Below are 18,611 nucleotides of genomic sequence, written 5' to 3' on the forward strand. Positions count from 1 at the left end.
TGCTGCATATATCATCCGACTGAACGCCTCCATCACCATCACAAATAGGGGTGGAGACAAAGGATCCCCTTGTCGAAAACCTCGAGAACTACGAAAGAACCCTGAAGGCGACCCATTGATATTTATGGAAAAACAAACAGTAGAAATAGAATGAGCAATCCAGCCACGCCATTTCTCCCCAAAACCACATCTCTTTAAAACATAAAGCAGAAACTCCCAACTAACATGATCATACGCCTTCTCCAAATCCAATTTACAAATAATGCCCGGATTTCCAGAACGAATCCTACTATCCACACATTCATTGGCCACCAAAACAGAATCCAATATTTGCCTCCCCTCAATAAACGCAGTCTGAGAATGTGATACAACCTTCCCCAAAACCGCCTTCAACCTATTTGCCAGGACCTTTGAGATAATTTTGTACATTCCACCTATTAAACTGATAGGTCGAAAATCCTTGATATCCACCGCTCCGGCCTTCTTCGGAATCAACGACACAAAGGTTGCGTTAAGGCTCTTCTCGAATTTTCCAGTAGAATGAAACTCCTTTAGTACCGCAATTATATCAGTCTTCAATATCTCCCAACACCTCTGAAAGAATGCCATAGAGAAACCATCAGGCCCAGGAGCCTTATCGCCTTTCAAATTCTGTATTACCGCCCAAATTTCATCTTCCTCAAACCCAAGCCCATAGCGCCATTTACCTAAGAGAGCACGATCGAACACTAGCAAGTTTCAAATTCTCAACCCTCCCTCAAAGAGCGGCGACCAAACTTTTGATCGGCTAACCAAATGATATTTGAACTCTTCACCAAGCCCACCCCATAAAAAATCACGCTAGAACTTCTCAATATGGTTAGCAACACTCATCGAGAGAGGAAAGAGGGACATGAAATATGTAGGCAAATTGGCAAGGGTACTCTTAATAAGGGTAACCCTACCACCCTTGGACAAATACGTCCTTTTCCAACTAGCCAACCGACGCTCTATCTTCTCAATAACACTGTCCCAAATATGCTAGGCCTTGTAGAAAGCCCCCAGACTAATCGGGCGAAAGTTCTTGAGATCGATAGCCCCTGCAATCTTCAGAATGAGAGTAATAAACAAAGCATTAAGGCTCCTCTCAAACTTACCCCTAGCATGGAAGTCACTGAAAACCTTGATGATATCCACTTTTAAAACATCCCAGCAAGCTTGGAAGAATGCCATAGAGAAACAATCAGTGCCCACATTGCCCGGCGCCTTGTCACCATTCATATCTGCCACTACCTTCCTCACCTCCTCCTCAAAATCTCTCTCCAACCAACTAGCCTAGGTCACCAAAATGGAATCAAATGAAAGACCATCCACCAGCGGTCTCCAACTACCCTGCTCGGTATATAAATTTTGATAAGACTGGTCAGTGTGCTCACTAATCTCTGCCTGGTTAGTAGAGTCTCCCGACAAACAATAAGGAGTCAATGGAGTTCTTCCTTCTGTTCGAGTTAGCTATAGTGTGAAAGAATTAATACACTTATCATCCTCCCTTGACCACAACACCCTAGAATTTTGTCTCCAACTCACCTCCTCCATAAGAGTAGATCTCTCTAACTCACAAACAACTTCTGCCTTCTTCATTTTCTCTCCTCTACGCCTAAGGCCCTTTCTTCTTCAATAAAATCAAAAACACGTAACTCTTCTAGAAGGATCTTCTTCTTCCTTTCTACATTGCCAAACACCTCCTCGTTACATTTCTTCAAATCAGTTTTCAAAGCCTTGAACTTGCTAGCTAAAACGAAGCTCGGTGTGCCTTGAAAAAGATAAGAGTCCCACCAAAGCTTCACCATATCCACAAAACCTTTAGCCACATGTTTTCAAATTTAAAAGACCTATTCCCCCTTAGAACATCACCATAGTCAAGGAGGATTGGGAAATGATCTGAGCAAAGTCGAGAGAGCCTCTTTTGGGACACACCTAGAAAAAATGCTTCCCACGCCGAATAGACAAGGAATCTATCAATCCTAGACCAAACAGGAGGGTCCCGAGTAATCGACCAAGTAAAAGAACCGCCAACAAGAGGTAGATCAATCAGACCCTGATAAAAAATGAAGACAGAGAACTCCATCATAGTAGGGCATAAGCGAGCCTCACCCAACCTTTTACTGGGAAAACAGGTAACATTAAATTACCCCCAATACACCAAGTCAAGTTCCACCAACTGAGCAAACCAGCCAACTCATCCCAAAGAAGCCTTCTATCCCTATCAGAATTAGGGCCATAAACACCTGCAAAAGCCCAGATGGAATGATCTTCAATGTTTCCGAAGGTTACAGCCAAGGTGAAAGCCTCCACATACTCGTCAATCTTCCCCACCACCATTTTTTCTCACATAATCAAAATACCCCCTGAAGCCCCACTGGAATAAAAAAATTATTGATGCAGCAATACTTTAATGTGGGGTTTTCTCATTAATCATGTCAAATTTCACTTTCCAATTATGTAGAAATTAGAAATATATAACTTGTCGCTTTTTTTTTTTGATAAGTAAGAAGTGAATTTTATAAAAAGCGTAAAGGCGCCCCTAAGCATACAGGAAGTATATAAAACGACACCAAAACAGGAAAGAGAAGGGAAGGGGAAAAACACCCAGAAAACCCAAACAGAAAAAAACCCCTACAAAACCAGCCCACAAAACCCAGAGACTAATACATCACATTAGGCCGCTTAGCCTTGCCCCTGCTAGAACCAAAACGCTTAGCCTTGCCCTTGCCCCGCTTAGCCTTGCCCCTTCACTTCACGACTCCCTTTAAATTTAGAAGAGGAAACTAAAGCCTCTAGACGATGCTCCGCATCAATTAGAGTCATGAAGTCTAAAAACCACTTCACATTCCCCTCGTGGGAGACCCCCAAAGTATTAAAACAAAAGCTACGATCAATCGCTGCCCCGGGAGGATCACCAATCTCTTCAAAACCACCTCCTCGTGAAGATTCACCCACCTCTAAGAAAGACATTAAAGGCTGGCACCCAATCACAGACTAGACCAAAGAGAGTGGAACCACTCTCACTTCTGACGGAGGAAGAGCCGCGCCGCTTGGGAGAAGGAAGCCACGCCGAAGGATAGGCTGATAGCCCTCGTCTTGAGCAGGCATAGACTTTGCAGTGTAAACGATATCTCTGCCACCTCATCTAATACACGTGCAGAGTCATCATGTCCAGATTCATCATCACGTCCAGATTCAGTTGAAGACTCATTCAAACGATCTCTAACTAATGGATAACATCTAGAGATAGGATTCTGTATTTTTGAATTTGAATTTAGATAGATTAGAATTCTGTTTTTGTAATTCAAACTTTAGATAGGATTACATGTAATCTAGTCCTCTATTTATACCATTCTATACATCAATGAAAATCATTGAAGTTCAAAATCTTTCATGGTATCAGAGCTGTAATTGCTCACGCTTTTTTTTTTTCCTTCGATATTTTCCACACTATTTTCTTCCGCTTATTTAGTATCTCATTTATCCATGGCGTCCAATTCTGCCGACTCTCCTCCTTCATTCATTCTGCCTAATCTTGGCCAACATATGACCTTCAAATTGGAAGGACCCAACTACATCACATGGTCCAACCAAATGATTCCTATTTTGAAGACAAACGACTCGATGGGTTTCGTGGATGGTTTTGAGTCGTGCCCTCCCAAGTACGTTCTGGATGATAAAGGGACAGCTACTGCTACCCTCAGTCCAAATTTTCGTCTTTGGACTAAGAAAGATCAATTTGTTCTTTCTTGGATTAATGCAACTCTCTCAGAAAAAGTGATGTCGACAACCTTTGGTGTCACTAGTGCTAAGGTAGTCTGGGATTCCCTCTCCAGCCGGTTTGCCTCTCATTCTAAGACTCGGATTTCTCATCTTCAACGCCAATTTAAGAGTCTTCATCAAGGTTCCAAGTCTTGCACTAAATATCTTGCAACAGCCAAGCAATTTGCTGCTCAACTTGAAGCTGTTGGACAACCGGTTACTGATGATGCACTTATCGGTTACGTGGTTGGTGGACTTCATCCCTCCTTCAACCCGGTTGTTACTTCTCTTTCGGTGGCTTCTCGTTACAAGTCACTTACCTTCATCGAATTCCACGATGAATTGCTCTCTTACGAGCTCTTGTGGAAAGCCAAAATGCTGCTAACACTGCTGATTCTCACCATTTTGCCATGTTCTCTCCTCCAAGCCAAATGTTCATCCTCAACACCGTAAGTCCAAACCCCCTGGAAAACGGTGGAATGGTCCCAAACCTGCCACTTCTTCACCCAAGTTTCGCCCAGCAGCTTCGTCTCCTCCAGCATCAGACAAACCACCATGTCAAATCTGTGGGAAATTTTATCATCAAGCGTTGGATTATTTTCATAGGGATGGATCATGCCTTCCAAGGTCGTCATCCTCCTGCCCAGCTATCTGTCATGGTTGCCACCTCCAATTCAGATACTGCAAATGACCCGTGGTATGCTGACAGTGATGCAAATCAGCACATTACTGCCAACCTGGAGCAAATCTCCGTACAGTAGCTGTATTTGGGTTCTGAAGATGTAGCAGTGGGAAATGGTACAGGTTTGAGAATTCAAAACACTGATTCCATGGTTTTTCACACTCCTCAATCTTCCTTTCATCTCTCTAAAGTCTTACATTGTCCTCAAGCTTATGCTAACCTACTCTCAATTAATCAATTTTGTCAAGATAATGCTTGCTTCTTTATTCTCACCGGTTCTCATTATTTTGTTAAGGACAACCACACGGGTCTCACCCTCCTAGAAGGCCGAAGTGAAGGAGGTATCTACCCTATTCAGTTGAAATCGTTTTCCGTCAATAAGCAGCATGCCTTGACTGCTCTCTTAGGTGTCAAGACGTCTGCAGCTGTGTGGCATTCCCGCCTTGGTCATGCTTCTCAGCCAGTTGTGTCTCAAGTTCTCCAGCAATTTTCTCTTCCGGTCAGTGGAGTCAAACAATTGAATGGTGTTTGTGAACCTTGTCAACTCGGCAAAAGCAAGCAACTTCCATTTCAATCTTCTCCTCGAGTCTCTATGTGTCCTTTAGATCTCATCCATTCGGATGTTTGGTCATGTTCCATTAAACAATTTCAATGTGATGGTGGTGGTAAATATAGGTTAACTCAATTTAAAAAAAATTTGGTCACTCATGGCATACTTCACCGCATTTCTTGTCCTCACACCACAACAAAATCGTGTGGCTGAGCGTAAACATCGTCATATTATGGAAATTGGATTGTCTTTACTTGCACAATCTCATCTCTCCTCCATATTTTGGGTTGATGCTTTTGCTACATCGGTTTTTATAATAAATCGTCTTCCTTCTCCAATAATTGACAATGTATCCCCCTACTTTAAACTCTTTAACAAAAGTCCAGATTACTCCCTGTTTCGTTCCTTTGGGTGTTCATGTTTTCCTCTTTTACGTCCATACTCCACTCATAAGTTAATGTTTAGGAGTAAGCACTGTGTTTTCTTGGGTTATAGGAATAATCACCGTGGGTATCACTGTCTAGATCCGGTCTCTCGCAAGGTTTATGTGTCAAGGCATGTAGTATTTGAAGAGTCCAAATTTCCTGCTGAAAAGGGTGTCCTCTCTCCTGCCACTCCAGGTTTGGTATCTTCTGTTTCTTTTCCTATTTTTTCTAACATTCCATCTTCATCTTCAGTCCAGATACAACCGGTTAACACAGACACACCTCCAGCACTACACGCCTCATCTCCACCTCTACCGAGTGATACTTCCTTGCTTATTTCATCACATGACCTGTCCCCTGCTCTCCAGGTTTCTTCTCCTATAAGTTCTTCATCTTCTACACAGGATACTTCTCCACAAGATTCTTCCCAACATGTTGAATCCTCTGATCCGATTATTTCCCCACCTCCCGACACTTCTTTAGCTCCTATTTCCACTCATTCCATGCTCACCCGCTCTAAGACAGGTAATTTGCGGACTTGTTCCTTTCCTAATTACACTTCATTCTACTCCACCAAGCATCCTTTGTGTGCTCTTTCCAGTGTTTCTCTTCCACCAGAACCTAATTGCTACTCCGAAGCAACCAAATCCCATGAATGGAGAGCTGCAATGGGTGATGAATTTGATGCTCTTATTGCAAATCAGACTTGGTCCTTATGTCCTCGACCTTCAAACCATAATATCATCCAGAATAAATGGGTTTACAAGATCAAAGAGAAGCAGAATGGCTCTATTGATCGTTATAAAGCAAGGTTGATTGCTAAGGGCTTTGATCAAGAAAGTGGGGTGGATTTTACAGAAACTTTCAGTCCTGTGGTGAAGCCTTCCACAGCCCGGGTTCTCTTGGCCCTTGCTGTCCAATTTAATTGGAATATTCGCCAACTAGACGTCTCGAATGCTTTTCTCCACGGTCACTTGCTTGAAGAAGTGTATATGGAACAACCTAGAGGATTCATTGATCCTCAATTTCCCTCTCATGTTTGCAGGTTGCACAAGTCTTTGTATGGCCTTAAACAAGCACCGCGAGCTTGGTTTACACGCCTTTCTCAGACATTATTGGAGATTGGGTTTGTATCTTCTTCTGTTGACAGCTCTTTATTTATACTTCATCGAGGAAATGTGCATCTCTACTTATTGATCTATGTAGATGATATATTATTCACTGGCACATCTACATCCCATAATGCCTCTGTTATTACTCTACTTCAACAGGTTTTTAAACTTAAGGATCTCGGCAACTTGCATTTCTTCTTGGGAATACAAGCTGTCCGTTCTTCTCAAGGCTTACATCTAAGGCAATCAAAATATATTTCAGATCTTCTATCCAAGTCCAATATGTTGGGTGCAAAGCCATATTCCTCTCCATGCCTTGCTGGTTCCAAAATGTCCACTGCCGATGGTGATCCTTTATCTCCAACAAACATTACTACCTATCGCCAAACAGTGGGGGCTTTACAATATTGTACTTTAACACATCCAGATATTGCATTTTCTGTCAACTAGCTATGTCAACACATGCGTCACCCATCTACTCTCCATTGGACAGCGGCCAAACGAGTTCTACGTTATCTCAAAGGCACTATTGACCACGGCTTATGGTACACCAAAGGACCCTTGACACTTCAAGCTTTCTGTGATTCTGACTGGGCGGGTAATCCAAATGATCGTCGCTCCACAATGGGAATTGGCATAACTTTGGGATCATCTCTCATTTCTTGGACTGCCAAGAAACAATCTGTGGTTGCATGTTCGAGCAGAGGCTGAATATCGTGCCATGGCCATTGCCACCACTGATCTCTTTTGGTTGCGAATGTTATTTAAGGATCTTGGTATTCCATTATTTGCTACTCCACGCCTTTGGTAAGATAATATTGGGGCTCTTGCACTTGCTTCTAACCCCGTTTATCATGCTAGGACTAAGCACATAGAAGTCGACTACCACTTCATTCGTGAGAAGGTGCTCAATGGTGATATCTCCATCAAATACATTAGCACACACGATCAAATTGCTGACATCTTCACTAAGGGTTTGAGTTCAGCCAGATTTCTGTTTCTACGTGACAAGCTTATGGTTTGTTCCGTCCCTATCAGCTTGCGGGGGGCTGTAAATGATATCTCTGACACCTCATCTAATACACATGCAGAGTCATCATGTCCAGATTCATCATCACGTTCAGATTCAGTTGAAGACTCATTCAAACGATCTCTAACTAATGGATAACATCTAGAGATAAGATTTTGTATTTTTGAATTTGAATTTAGATAGATTAGAATTCTGTTTTTGTAATTCAAACTTTAGACAGGATTACATGCAATCTAGTCCTCTATTTATACCATTCTATACATCAATGAAAATCATTGAAGTTCAAAATCTTTCATGCAAGAGCTGACAAGGGCTTAGAGACAACCCCACAAAACGGCCTGGAAAGCTCCTTGGGAACACTGAAAGTCTCAAAAGCCTCTGCAAGCAGATGCTTATCCAATTTGCCAACCTTGTTCTTACGAGAGTATGTAAGCACCGACTTGGATTCCGACGGGTAAATAGGCGCGCCAGACTCCGACATAACACAACCTTTCACCTAGAGCGTCCGCGCCTGAAGAGCAGTCGCCGAGAGCTCAATCAAACCCAAAGAGAGCCAGAGAAGGAGCCATCTCAAACGAAGGCGGCAAAGGAGGATCCCCACCCAGAGCTGACCTCACCAAAGCAGAGACACCAAAGCCCTCAGAAACAGAAGTAACGGCTGACGACGACACGTTTGAAGCTTAAAAACTGAACGGAGCAGAGGACTTTTCCCCGAGTATCTCCGTGGCAGAAAAAACCGGAGGAAAGGGAGAGGAACGCTCTTTTAATGCCGGAAAAGAGGCTGACGAAAAAACCCACAACTTTCAGCGCCGGGGCACCCAAGCCCGAAGGAACAGAACCCATACCCGCGTTAGATCCATGAACCGGAGCTAACCCACATTTCTTAGCCTTCTTAATGTAATCCACTCTTCTAAGACCCAACTTACTGGTCTTTTTAGAAAAAGACCAACAGCCCACCCTTCTTGACCTAGCCCTAAAACGCATTCTGCCCAACCCAAGGCAACACTTAATCCTGCCCATGCTCCGCTTCAGCCCATCAAAGGAAACCTAGCCCAAATGAGACAAATGCGCACAAGCCCAAAGAAGCCACTTTTCAAAAATATCAAGAAGCTTCCTGAAAATCCCCAACTCCTGCACTACAATGTCACTTGTAGCCTCAGCAACATCGACTGCATCCCGCTTCTTAGAACATGCAAGAAGGTCCTTACCCAGAGGACTGGGAGAGGAACTCTCCAGAGCGTAGCAATCGACCGCAAGGCCTTTACCCAAAGGACCAAAGGAGGACCTTTCCAAATCGTAACAATCCACCGCCTGCCGGAAGGGCTCCTGCTCCCGATCCAGCGAATAGATCTTCTCCGCCTCACACCAGACCGCCGCTGCCTTCTGAACCAGAGGCTCGCCAACAACCGGCAAGCCCACCACCTCTGCGAACGACAAAACACCCGCGGCCTTGCCCAAACTCTTCCCCACCGGGACGCCACTAAAAGAAGACAACACCACCGAGGTTCCAACAAAACCAACACTTTGCTCAACTCCCCAGAAACTCGCCCCCAACCCCAACCGTCACAGCCTTCAGGAATTACAATCATCCCTCTCCAACCACCCACAGCGTACACCGCCACCTCCAAGAACCGGACTATTCCCACCTCTCCAAACGATGGTCACCTTCAAGCCCTCTCTGAAAGATTTAACAAAATTTTCGAAGCCCGGATTTTGCAACACCTCTTCCACCATCGACAGTAACCAAGCAACGCGTCCCATGCCTAGCTGAATCCACCCTGAGAATCCTTTCCTCGTCTCCGCCACCCTCAACTCAAATGACCCTTCCACCACCGAGAAGATGAAGGACTTAGCCTCCACAAAGAACCGGTTCTCCATGCCCTACCTCACACGACAACCCCCGAAGGGGTTCGCAACAGCCCACCGCCACGCCTCACATGGCTGAAATCCAGAGAGACGCAAGCTTCCTAGAAAAAGATCTCTTATGGTTGCAGAACCTCTCTTATGTCCAAGATGTGAGGTTGCTTTGATTATAAATTCTTCAGCAAGAAGTAAGATTTCAAGAACGAGAGCCTCAAATTTCAAAAAAAAAAAAAGACAATTGTATTAATTGTCTTTAATACAATTAATTCTTCGGGCAAAGTTAAAAGATGTTAATTATCCCCCTTCACCTACAACTGTACACCTAAGTCTATCGATAATTAGACCAGAAACAAATCGGTGCATTGAAAATGGGAAACAATTTGCTTAGTATTTAACTATATATAACACGAATTTCATCACGTACTCACAAAGGACAGTCATATTTTTTAATACATTTCTTAACAAAAGAAAGCTACAGAACCACAACAAACTAGAGCCAGAGCTTAGAAAACAATATTCTTGAAACTATTAAATCCAACTCCCGTAAATACAATTCCAATAAGTCCATGTTACGCACACCAACATTCTACTGCCTCCACTTAGCTCAGGGACATATGTAATTGTCAATAATGCTTTCATGTCTTTTCAAATGACCAAGCAATCTAAATCACAGACAAGCTGATCCATATCATTTAGGTCTCTGTGTTTTCTGCAGGAGGGGGGTGGGGGGCAGGGGGAACAAGAAAAGATCTAATCAACCACAAATAAGTCAGCATTGGCAGTAGCCGGTTCTTTTCTAATACCACAAGTGTTGGCATCACAACTACATATCGCATTTGCAGAAGATTAAAATATGTCACATGTCTTACGTTCAACCAGTGAACTAAAGCAACTCCAGTAGCCCATAAAGATGATGAAATTAAGGATGACAGTACTGAAGTATACAAATCCAGTCTATACAGTGAACATGTGAAAAGAAAGTGTTGCACCATCCATGGATGACACAGCAAACACTTGTTATAAGGGTTCTCTAAAGGTGCTTAAACAAGCTTGTCACTATTACTCAAGTGATCCAGGAAAAGCACCAGTATTATACTTTTGCAGTGTTCTTGTGACAAAAACAAAACTATCTTGCGTGGACTATAATGATGTAAATGCGTCTTTTCTCCAAAACTTATGACCATATTAAATTAGGAGAAAATGTACAACCAGTAAGAGAAAAGGAATTATGATAGAATTTCAATCTGTGAAGAATGTCCGATCATCATCAAATAATTACCTGATAGTCTTTAATTCCCACCTTCTCTAGAATCCTCTTGCAAGCAATGACCTCATCAGAACTGATATTATATTATTATAGAAATATGTCAGGACATTTAATGGTTAGGAAAAACATCTGACAGCAAATAAAAACAATCAAACTACCTCCCATCCAAAACTTCAGGTGCAAGGAGGCCAAATCTGTCTACAAATTCAACAAAGGGTTTTCTAGTGGGAAATCCAGCACAACGTATCCTAATTGCCTCCATGACTCTCTGAAATGAGACAAATAAAATATGTATAAACTCGAATAAAATGCAGTAAATTTTAATTACCACACCAACAACATTCACAACACCATAAGATATCAAAATTCTTACCCCACAACGAAGTTGTTGGAGAACATTTTCATTCTCAAAGATTGATGGCTTAAGAAGATTATTGGGTTTTACACAACGTATGTAATGCGGCTCAGTCGTTCTGAGAGTTTCAAACAGCGATTGCAATTGTTGCTGCATAAAGTAAAAAAGAGGACTTCACAACCCACCGGACAGAAGAAAGAAGCTCTTTCTTTTCTTACCCATAATAGAAGAGGAAAACTATCAGACCTTAAACCGTGAACCAATTGAAGAGAACTTTGATGATTTGGATGAATCCTCAGCTGAAAGCGGAAATAAACCCGCCAAAAATGGGCATGTGGAAGCCCTCAAGAGCGCCTGATGTTCAGCAACAACATAGTCGTTGTTCATGTCCAGGAACAGTTCTGTTTGATAAGTGACCTGAAAGTCATATCAAAGTTTTCAGTGCATGTATTTCTTATAATTACTTCTTCCTTCTTAGGTCTGAATTCTATGACCTATACATCACTACAAAGAACAATGCAAACAAGCACACTTACGTTGCCAGCGTAATGGCGAATTGTGAAGTCACTACGCGAAAACTTTGTCTTGGTGAAGCATTGATGATTTTGGAATGTTTGATAAAGCTTTTGGGCAAATGTTTCATGTGTTGCTTTTGGAAAGATACTGCAGAACACACAACTCAGCTATCTCATACCAAACAGTGTATTCAATGAATTTTTATGATGTGATATAGAGCAACGAAAGCAATATACTACATAGTGCAGTACTTACCAAGCTTCATCCAGAAGAGCAATAATGCTGCCGTCTGGTTTCTGAAAATCCATTAATGAACATATAAAAAATCAAACGTACAAGACATGAATAAAATGAAAACTAAAGACAGACAGCAGCAGCAGAGAGAGAGAGAGAGAGAGAGAGAGAGTCCTTTAAATTGAACACCTCATGAGCAAAATGATTTCATCGTTAAGTTTGTTTAACTACAAACAAGGGACAATATTAAATACACTAAAAGTTTTGGCTGGGGAGAACAAGAAGAAACCAATAGCAGCAACAGCAACAAAAATAAAAGAAAAATTATTAAACAAGACAAAATAGAAGCCGATATAAGTTATTTTGGAGTATACTCTGAAGTTATTATCTCTTAAAAGAATTTTTCTTCAACATTTGGCAAAGCCAACTATAAATTAAAAACAGTGATGATCTTTTTGTTAAATTGTTACTTATCTTAAAAACTTAAGCTAATAGGAAAGGGTAAATTTGATTATTTAACTAATACTTTAATACTCCTCTGTGAGCTCAAATTCCTCCTAAACAACAAAGCCCAACACATAGAATATTTAATTAAAATGGGAGGTGAATTGTGAAGTTAGGGTTCAAACTTACGACCCCTACTCTAATACCAAGTAGAAAAGACAAGCGAAATAGAGAGGAAGAGAGAAAAATCTCTTAGTGTATAATCTCTAGTACATAGGAAATATACAAGAGAACCCCTAAATCATTGAAAAATAGCATAATTCTAAAAACTCAGAAAAATTCGAAAAGGACAAACTATTCCATGCCTCTCCATATATACAGGGATTGTAGCATCATCTTCTTCATTTCTAGCAATTCATGCTCACGATCTTCAAAGCTCCTTGCATTTCACTCTCTCCAAAGACACCACATCAAACACAAAGGAGCCAGCCTCCATATGTTCAAAACATAGGTTTAAATAGAAGAGAACTACAGACTATTGTGGACAGAAATAAGGAAATATTACAATCAGAAAATAATAGGAATAAATCAAGGAGAATCAAATCATAGCATATTGGTAGTTTCCATCTTCAACACTTTTCCATAGGATTCTAAATCTTCCGTGACAACATACTAAATTGGGTTAGATTTAGAACAAAGCAAATCAGAATTTCAACTTATAATTGATGGATTCAAGTCAGATTAATTTCAAACTGATGGCTTACTATGAGAACAATTTATCCAAAATCAAGGTATAGAAAAAGTATCCTATTTTCCTCTATCCACCTCTCCCCTCCTATCTACCTCTTGAGCATCTATCTCTGCTCCCACTTTACTCAATTTTCTCCAGTACCCCTCACTCCTCCCTCCACCATTCCAGGAGTACCCCTCATTCCTGTAAATGATATTCTTTACATTGTTGAGACAACATTGCATACCATTACAGAAAATAGTGTGCAGGATGGGGGTATTTCAAAATTTCCATTCTTCCATAAAATGGTAGTGCAGGAATCAGCTTAAACATCAAGATAAGGGAACGAAATGGTAATATTTAGAAAAAGAACAAAAAGGTTTCCGGAAGAGGGCGTAATAAAGGGGATGGTTAGAACTCATACATTCTGCCTTGAGCATGCTACTAAACTCAAAACAGCCACAACCAAACTACTAGGGTTCGACTAAATGAATTCATTTTTAACATTCAACCCTGTTAAAGCCACAAATTGTCTGGACTTGTGTAGTCACACATTTTACGTTGGCCATTTAACTAGCTCAACCCTCTTTCTTCAAGCTTTCAGATAACTGAAAGACAGGACACTTTACACAACGTCAACAGACTTAAAATGAAGTGAAAAGTTAACTACTACATTACATAAGATCAAAGACCAGATGTTCACAACTAAGGATGAACCACTGTTTCTGCTGCATGCTTCATCCACTTTTTGGAGAAACAAGCAAAGATACAGAAGTTAGTCACATGCAATCATGAAGGATTCACCTTGGCAGAAATCAACATGTAAAGCAAGTTTTTCTTTTTTTTTCTGTGTCTTGTTTTTCATAAAGTAATAATTCATAAGAAAAGTTCTAAAAGGGGTACAGCCCTAGTACATGAGGAGTATACAAGAGAAACACCAACACCTAACAAAACACCATGCATGTACCTTTTCCATGAGATCAAGAATGTCTTGATTATCAACAAATTTAATGTGACTCCAATCAAATCCCTCTTTTGTATATTCTTCTTCCTCCATTTTGACCACATGCTGCCAACAAGATATTTGCGCATTACAAACATATGCAATACATATAGATTGACGAAACATAAAGGACAACAAAGAAAAATACATAAATTATTCACAGAAAACCTGCTGAAACTTTTCGTTTGTGAGATTGATGCAAAATTGCTCAAAACTGCAAATTACACCCAAAAAAAAAAAAACAATGCATGAGATAAAAAGTACAACAAGCATCTAAAGCAACTGTAACACCCCAGTCCCATATTGAGAAGAGATGAATAGCTCACATAGAGTAAGTTGTTTATAAAGATACTCATAAGTGCTAAGTCCCACATTGCCTAATTACTAGGTGAATCTGGGCTTTATAGGGGACTGTAGGAAAGCTCTAAATTGACTAGTCCTTTTAGGGTGATAGCGCAGATGTGGCTAATGCTTTTCCTTAAGTCATTACAAATGGTATCAGAGCCACCTAGTAATGCCAAGTCATGTGGTATTGGAGCACCACATAATGTGGCTCTGACGAAGACGTCAGGGGTTTAAGGGGGGGAGTTTGTAACACCCCAGTCCCATATTGGGAAGAGATGAATAGCTCACATAGAATGAGTGGTTCATAAATATACGCATGGGTGCTAAGTCTCACATTGTCTAGTTACTATGTGAATCTATGCTTTATAAGGGATTTTAGGAAAGCTCTAAATTGACTAGTTCTTTTGGGGTGATAGCGCAGATGTGGTTAAAGCTTTTCCCTAAATCGTTACAGCAACACTCATAAAATCCAATGTCAACAAATTAACGTTTAAGTTCATGCAAGGCTTTCCAATCTATTAAGGAAATTAATGCACGAAATATATTGGTAGTTATACTCTTGCAAGACAATAATTTTAGATCACTTTGGCATTCTCCTTAGCAGAAAAATAACAAACTCAAAATTTGCACTTTAATAAGACTAAAAATTTCTTATATGCAACTTTTCCCTTTTCTTTCGTCTAAAGAACCCCAAATTCACAAAACATCACTGCAATGTTAACAACAGGTCAACCTAAAGACGAGTTTAGCAGAACCTGAAGGCAAAATTAGTGGCAACAAACAGATGGGCAATGCAAGGAACTTTGCATTTACACAATGGATGATAGATCATCCCAGCCCAGTCCCAGAGATAAAGAAATGAAAGAATTTAACACATAAACCAGCACAGCACATGGTACTTTTATATAGATGCTCAAACACCCCACAGTAACCATGCTTCATACATCTTAATATCCTTTGACGTACTTAAAAGACAAAAGCGAAAGGCAAAACAACCATTTATGGGAAAGGAGCAGTCTCATAAGTCATATTAAAGTACTGAAAAGTGATAATGAGAAAGGAGGGGTGGGGGAGGAGAGAGAGGGGCATGGCTGAAGTGATAATAAAAAAGCAACCAATAAAAGAAACATGGTAAATTACTAATGACTATAAAATAAATTAATTCAGGTTAATTGTATGCTTTATGAGTCAGGGAGTAACAAGTAGAAAATGGCTGCTCAAAGAGAGCGAAGTCTCTCCTTCTACAACCTTGAGAGAAAAAGCAATCTTCCATTGAGTTCACATAGAGAAACTAATCTATGTCAATATAAAAAGATAAGGCATACCGGTTAAGTACCTGTTTGTCTTGAAATTCTCAAAACCATATATATCCAGCACCCCAATTAAGCTCTTTGACTCAGGGTCTTGACCAATTGAACTATTAATCTTATCCACAAGCCTGTAGAACCAAGAAGGGTCTTCTGTTCAATTTACAGCCCAAATTTGAACAAAATAACTAGTAACGTTAAGAAAGAGCACACTGAATAATCCTCAAGCAAACTCTTCAAAGAGTATCTTACCAGTCAAACAACTTCGCATAGACAGTTTTAGCCAAAGCATCTCTACTGACAGCTGCAGATTCTGGATCCAGATATTTTGTTATGGTTTCTTTAGGGGTTGCAATTACACGTTTGCAAAGAGAATCTTCTAGTGCCTGTGCATCACACCTGAACAAAATTTAAGAATTGATAGGCCACATTTATTTTCTTATCATAAAATATGAGGTGCAAACTTATCAACCAGTGCATCTTTTAGTGTGTGAATGCTTGTCAATGAAATTGCTTAGTTACATGAAAAGCTCAGCAGCAGTTCTTAGATGGAACCAAGATTTTTCATCTTTGGGTATGGATGAGTCTGTTTCCTTCGAATTCCCTTTTGCAAATTCAACGTTCCCAAGATGCAGAATTGCAGCCACAACTCGAAATATTGCATCCTGAAAAGGGGTAAGGAACAAAGAAAAACAAGATTTTCAAGTAGCAGTTATACTTGAAGGTTCATATCTTCCAACTGAACCAATTTCCTATGAAATACCTGGTCATCATCACTTATTCCAACAACTTCCATTGCCCTCCTTGTTGCACTAAATTCCTTTGAATCATCAACCCCATCCAACTCATAGCATTTTGATTGATTCAGATAATGAAATGCTCTAGGGTTTTCCAATTTGAACCTCTGAACATCCTTTCAAATGTATGAGAGAGAGAGAGAGAGAGAGAGAGAGAGAGAGAGAGAGAGAGAGAGAGAGAGAGAGAGAGAGAGAGAAAACATATGTCTGGAAGCTAGAAAAGAACAGTTGGTGCTTTACACATGTAAGATAGAAAAGCTGAACTCATTCTTGTTCCAACTTTGAAAAACATTTTTTCATTTGGAAACAAAGAAATGAAAATGACATTTTTGAAGCTTGTCTTCAAAGTCTGTTTATAGACATTTCTTTATAGACACTCCAAATGTCCTCATTAATTAAATGATTTAATTTATCATTTCCTATTAATTGAAGCTTTTGGAGTAGCTGGTAATCTTGTACCGGTCTTCTCATTTTTTGAGATGTACTCATTCAGAGTACTAAAACAGGGAGATGTTGATAGAATATATTGGAGTCCTTCCAAAAGAAGCAAGTTTGAAGTGAAGTCGTATTATCAAGTGTTAACAGGTACTAATGGATCCCCTTTTCCATGGAAGAGTATATGGTGAGTTAAGGCTCTTTTGAGGGTGGCTTTTTTGTACGGTCAACAGTTTTAGGGAAAATATTGAAAAGATGAATATTATGGTAGTGGAGGAGTGTTGCATTTGCAAGAAGAGTGTGGCAAGAGTCCATTGATCACCTTCTCATTCATTGTGAAGTAACAGAAGAGTTATGGAACTTTATTCTTAATCTGTTTGGTGTGGATTGGGTTATGCCTAGAAGTGTTAGAGATTCGATGGTGTGTTGGGGAGGTTAGGTAGGGCGTGGTAAAGTTATGGAAGTATGGAGGTTGGTTCAGTTGAGTGTGATGTGGTGTATTTGGAGAGACCAAAATGCTTGGAGCTTTGAAAATATGAAGACGTTGGTGATAGAGCTGCGAAGGATTGTGTTCAACACTTTATAATCTACATGCACTGCTCCTGATTCTTTCAGGAAGCTGGCTTGATGCTTCAAGAACCATTACCTTGGGTGATGCAGCACAAAGCATGTAGAAACAGTGATAATTTCTCTCAGGATCAGACACGTTGCAAACACGTGATCTTTCCAGCAAATAAGTTTTGACAGTTGCACCAGAAATTCTCCCCTCCTTGTCAAATTGAATCTCCATGAGCTTACCAAAACGACTGCAACATTGACAACATGCACAGAAATTGTACCCAAGTAAATAGATAGTATCATATAAAATTTGCAATAACACATAATAATATCTTTAAAATAATAGACCATCCGACCTCGAGTTATTGTTTCTAAAAGTCTTTGCATTACCGAATGCTTTCAGGACAGGAATGGACTGCAAATCAGAGAAAACCCGACAAAAGCATGTATGACATGGGTTCAGTTACAAAACTTAAAAAGGAAAATTACTGGCCAATTATTATAAAATTCAACATCAGATGTTTTTGATAAGTAATAAAAAGTACGTTCAGAGAAATTAAATGTCAGATACTGCTTGTACAAGTTTGCCAGTTAATTGAGATTCTAGGATTCTTTTACCTCCAGGACTCGCTGCTCCACAGTCACCTTCTGATCAGTAGCAGCAGCTCTCCCTCCCTTGTAAGCAAGATAACCTAAGAGTAATTTTATGGTTTCTGTTTTACCAGCCCCACTTTCACCACTAACCAATATTGACTGACTTTTTCCCCCATTGATCATAAGTCTTCTGCATTCACATAAATGGCACATTACATTACAGACAAGTAAAGAGATGACATGAAGAATTTACAATGAGAAAGTGACACATTACCTGTGTGCATCATCTGCAACAGCAAAAGGATGTGGACTCAGCTCAACGAAGGCTGCCCCTTTATATTGTGCCATCATATGGCTATCATAAAGATGAGGTAGTCTTGTAAAAGGATTCACAGCAATCAATATATTCCCTGCGTATGTCTGATGTCACCAGCAAGTGTATTAACTTCAGAAGATGCTGAAGATGTAAAGACTAAAAAAAGATGTCCCCCCAACATACATTAAAATGTGATGCGATCACAAATTCATACAAGCACGGGTGCAGATTATTTAACAAACCCACCCCTCCCACTTCTGGC

The 18,611-nt window shown here is 40.3% G+C and overlaps 1 protein-coding gene across 1 annotated transcript in view; it reads right to left on the reverse strand.

Annotated features, from left to right (window-relative positions):
• Positions 1-18,611, reverse strand: part of LOC133858083 (myosin-6-like) — a 56,349-nt gene that overhangs the window by 35,623 nt on the left and 2,115 nt on the right. Inside the window, exons 4-19 of the mRNA XM_062293522.1 lie at positions 18,308-18,453; positions 18,058-18,220; positions 17,796-17,854; positions 17,528-17,687; positions 16,413-16,562; positions 16,172-16,314; positions 15,902-16,048; positions 15,679-15,780; positions 14,166-14,211; positions 13,962-14,063; positions 11,842-11,882; positions 11,607-11,733; positions 11,317-11,487; positions 11,089-11,220; positions 10,874-10,983; positions 10,728-10,788 (exon numbers count right to left, since the gene is read on the reverse strand). Coding sequence (XP_062149506.1) covers positions 10,728-10,788; positions 10,874-10,983; positions 11,089-11,220; positions 11,317-11,487; positions 11,607-11,733; positions 11,842-11,882; positions 13,962-14,063; positions 14,166-14,211; positions 15,679-15,780; positions 15,902-16,048; positions 16,172-16,314; positions 16,413-16,562; positions 17,528-17,687; positions 17,796-17,854; positions 18,058-18,220; positions 18,308-18,453 — 1,860 coding nt within the window. The remainder of the gene's footprint in view (positions 1-10,727; positions 10,789-10,873; positions 10,984-11,088; positions 11,221-11,316; positions 11,488-11,606; positions 11,734-11,841; positions 11,883-13,961; positions 14,064-14,165; positions 14,212-15,678; positions 15,781-15,901; positions 16,049-16,171; positions 16,315-16,412; positions 16,563-17,527; positions 17,688-17,795; positions 17,855-18,057; positions 18,221-18,307; positions 18,454-18,611) is intronic.

This window comes from Alnus glutinosa, chromosome 14 (assembly GCF_958979055.1).
Source record: "Alnus glutinosa chromosome 14, dhAlnGlut1.1, whole genome shotgun sequence".
In the NCBI taxonomy this organism is placed as follows: Eukaryota; Viridiplantae; Streptophyta; class Magnoliopsida; order Fagales; family Betulaceae; genus Alnus; species Alnus glutinosa.